This window comes from Cotesia glomerata, unplaced genomic scaffold (genome assembly GCF_020080835.1).
Source record: "Cotesia glomerata isolate CgM1 unplaced genomic scaffold, MPM_Cglom_v2.3 scaffold_1807, whole genome shotgun sequence".
NCBI lineage: Eukaryota > Metazoa > Arthropoda > Insecta > Hymenoptera > Braconidae > Cotesia > Cotesia glomerata.
This window is the reverse complement of record NW_025402228.1, coordinates 1-2,551: the sequence shown is the minus strand read 5'-3', so window position 1 is coordinate 2,551 and position 2,551 is coordinate 1. Positions and strand designations below refer to the sequence as shown.

The 2,551-nt window shown below is 30.4% G+C and overlaps 1 protein-coding gene across 1 annotated transcript; it reads right to left on the bottom strand.

Moving 5' to 3' along the window:
- Window positions 1–555: 555 nt before the first annotated feature.
- On the bottom strand, window positions 556–1,677 carry LOC123274014. Its single transcript, XM_044741516.1, has 3 exons — window positions 1,312–1,677; window positions 1,110–1,237; window positions 556–1,016 (listed from the first exon to the last, which is right to left on the bottom strand). The coding sequence occupies exons 1-3, from the start codon at window positions 1,570–1,572 to the stop codon at window positions 920–922; spliced, it is 486 nt and encodes a 161-aa protein (XP_044597451.1). The 5' UTR covers window positions 1,573–1,677; the 3' UTR covers window positions 556–919.
- Window positions 1,678–2,551: the final 874 nt, after the last annotated feature.

Sequence of the window (2,551 nt, the reverse complement as noted above, 5' to 3'; positions counted from 1 at the left end):
TTCTGCCATCTTGTCTGCTACGCAACACCACTCACAATGCATAACTATGGAGGGTAGAGATAAGGAGAACCGTCTCTGTGTATGAAAAGCGTCCGTCTGAATGCTATAAATTAGGGCGGCGCCACAGTAGCATCAGAGTAAATTTTAAAGAAAGCGCCAAAAGTTATTAGAGTAGGATAGAGAAATGAACAAGGAAAGAAAAACTTCCGCTTTGTTATGGCGCACTTTTTAAAATACGCATAAAATAGGAAACAATATGTAATCTTTTTTTTACGTATCATTTTTCAACGTTTAATTAGTAAATACTAAAAAAATAAATATATAAGTAAGATGAAAAAATTGCATGTTTACAATTAGAGAACAAAAGTTCATGAAAACAAAAATGAAAAAAAAATAAGTTAACTTAAGTGTTAGTTTTTAGATTAAAAATTTTTTTTGAATAAATCATAAAAAACATAAAAAAATTGTCATTTAAAAATATTTTTATTGGCTTAAAAAAATAATTAAACTTTTAAAAATTCGCTAATTTAAATGTATCAGTTATAAAACGAGATTCACACACAATAAACGTATATCAATTTACAACAATGAAATATACGAATTAACATGAACATTATTGATAATAAATAAAATATGCAAATTTTTTAAAACCACGAGTCATTTATTTAAGATAGTAATTTGGCATTTTTTCGATTCATCTTTGTTTTAGTTTTGGCTGCATCATAGCGCTTATTTTCTGATTTAGCCAAAAAATGAGCGCGCATAACAATATAAATGTCAATAACTTTTTTAGTTAATTTATTTTTATGTTCAACGCACCCAACTCTCAATAAATCTTTTTTTTTTAGTTCTTCAGATATTTCGGAAATAGTTTCAATATTAGGAAGACCTTTACTGACAGCTCGTAAAACACACTCTTCTAACTGCTTTGTGAGATTAAATAATTGGTTGGATTTGGTTGATTTCTTATGTAAGCATCATCACCAACAATCGTACCTTTACAAATTTTCGAATACCTGAAAATTGATGTTATTATTAATATTATATGGATATAAAACCGTCAATGAGTAGCTCATACATTTGATTATGTAGAAATAAATTAATCTTACCTGTTACTATCAATTTGAGTGCCAACCCACAGTGGCCATCGTTCTACAGATTTTAAGTAATCGTAAATATTACTATGTAAATCAATTTTGTCGTTTAGAATCAATTCTTCATTATTACGAAAAATAACCTGCAATTGGATAGTAATTAATAATTGTCGCCAAAAAAAAAGATATATTTACTCGTACATAAATTAATACTTACAGTAATTGATTTATCCTCATTTAAACGTAAGCGGTTTGTGATCCGCTCAGTTGTTGGATCCATTCGCATAAATTCAGGTCCATTTGGTTTATCTCCGTACATCCAAAACGGTGGTAGTGCTATAAATTTATTTAGATTATCCCTAAAATTCTCTGATTGGGTACTTGCTTCGGTTTCCTGGTGATTCTTTAAGTCATAGTGTGCTTGTTGACTTAACAGTGGTTCGTCCAAATCTTTTTCAGTTTGTACATTGTCATCCATAAAATTATTAGAAAATTCCTGATTTACTCATACTTTCTGTTGTTCTACATTGTTTTCTTGTACTTGATACTGCTGTTCGTCTTCAGAGTGATTGCAATGGAAGTTTGGTTGGAAACTGTTCATGGACGGTACCTCCGCCAGGGAGTTCATATGCTGGTATGGGACGAACTGATGTTCGATAGTTGGTAAAGCTTCATTTATGAGTATTTTTTTCCCTGTAGGAAAAATCTTGAGCTCTCCTTTTATGAAAAACTTTTCATACGTTTTTATGTGCTCTTCTTTAAAATGAAGATGACAAACAAAATCAGAAGCTTTCAATTCAATGCCCAATGAAGTTTTCCAATTTTGTAATCTCGCCGGTGTCTGTGAATTTATGTAAACAAAAAATGTAAATGTGTTGGCTTGGTAAAAAAATTTTAAAAATAAAGGATCGTTAATAAAGAAAATATTTAATGCAAAATTATTTTACATACATTTACTTGAAAATATGAAACTGACTGAGGCGAATTATTTTTTGTACTTTTTAACCTACGCCCACTTGGACAACTTTTTCACCACACAAACTTTTGCCCATTATTGTTTTATTGTTTTGAAAATTGTTATTAGTTAAACCCTTGAAAATTAGTTTAACGTTCACAAAAATTAAATCAATTTCCTTCAAAATTGCTTACAATGGTTATTTCAGGTTATATTTACTAAAAATATTTGAGACTACGTAAATAGTAGAGGTGTTTAATACTCTACTGTAACTAACTACTCTAGTCACGGAAAATATTAAATTTTATAACTAGGCTCACTTCAATTCGTCTACGATTGCCAAGACCACACCTACTCTGAATATGCACGAGCGCCATTCTGGACGATTGTTGAACTGTTATTTAAAGCTTACAGCTGGACACTTTTTCAGTTTGTCCCCCATACAAGACAATTCTCCCATTCTCTACCCTCCTCCATATGCATAACTAAAGATCCTTAGAGA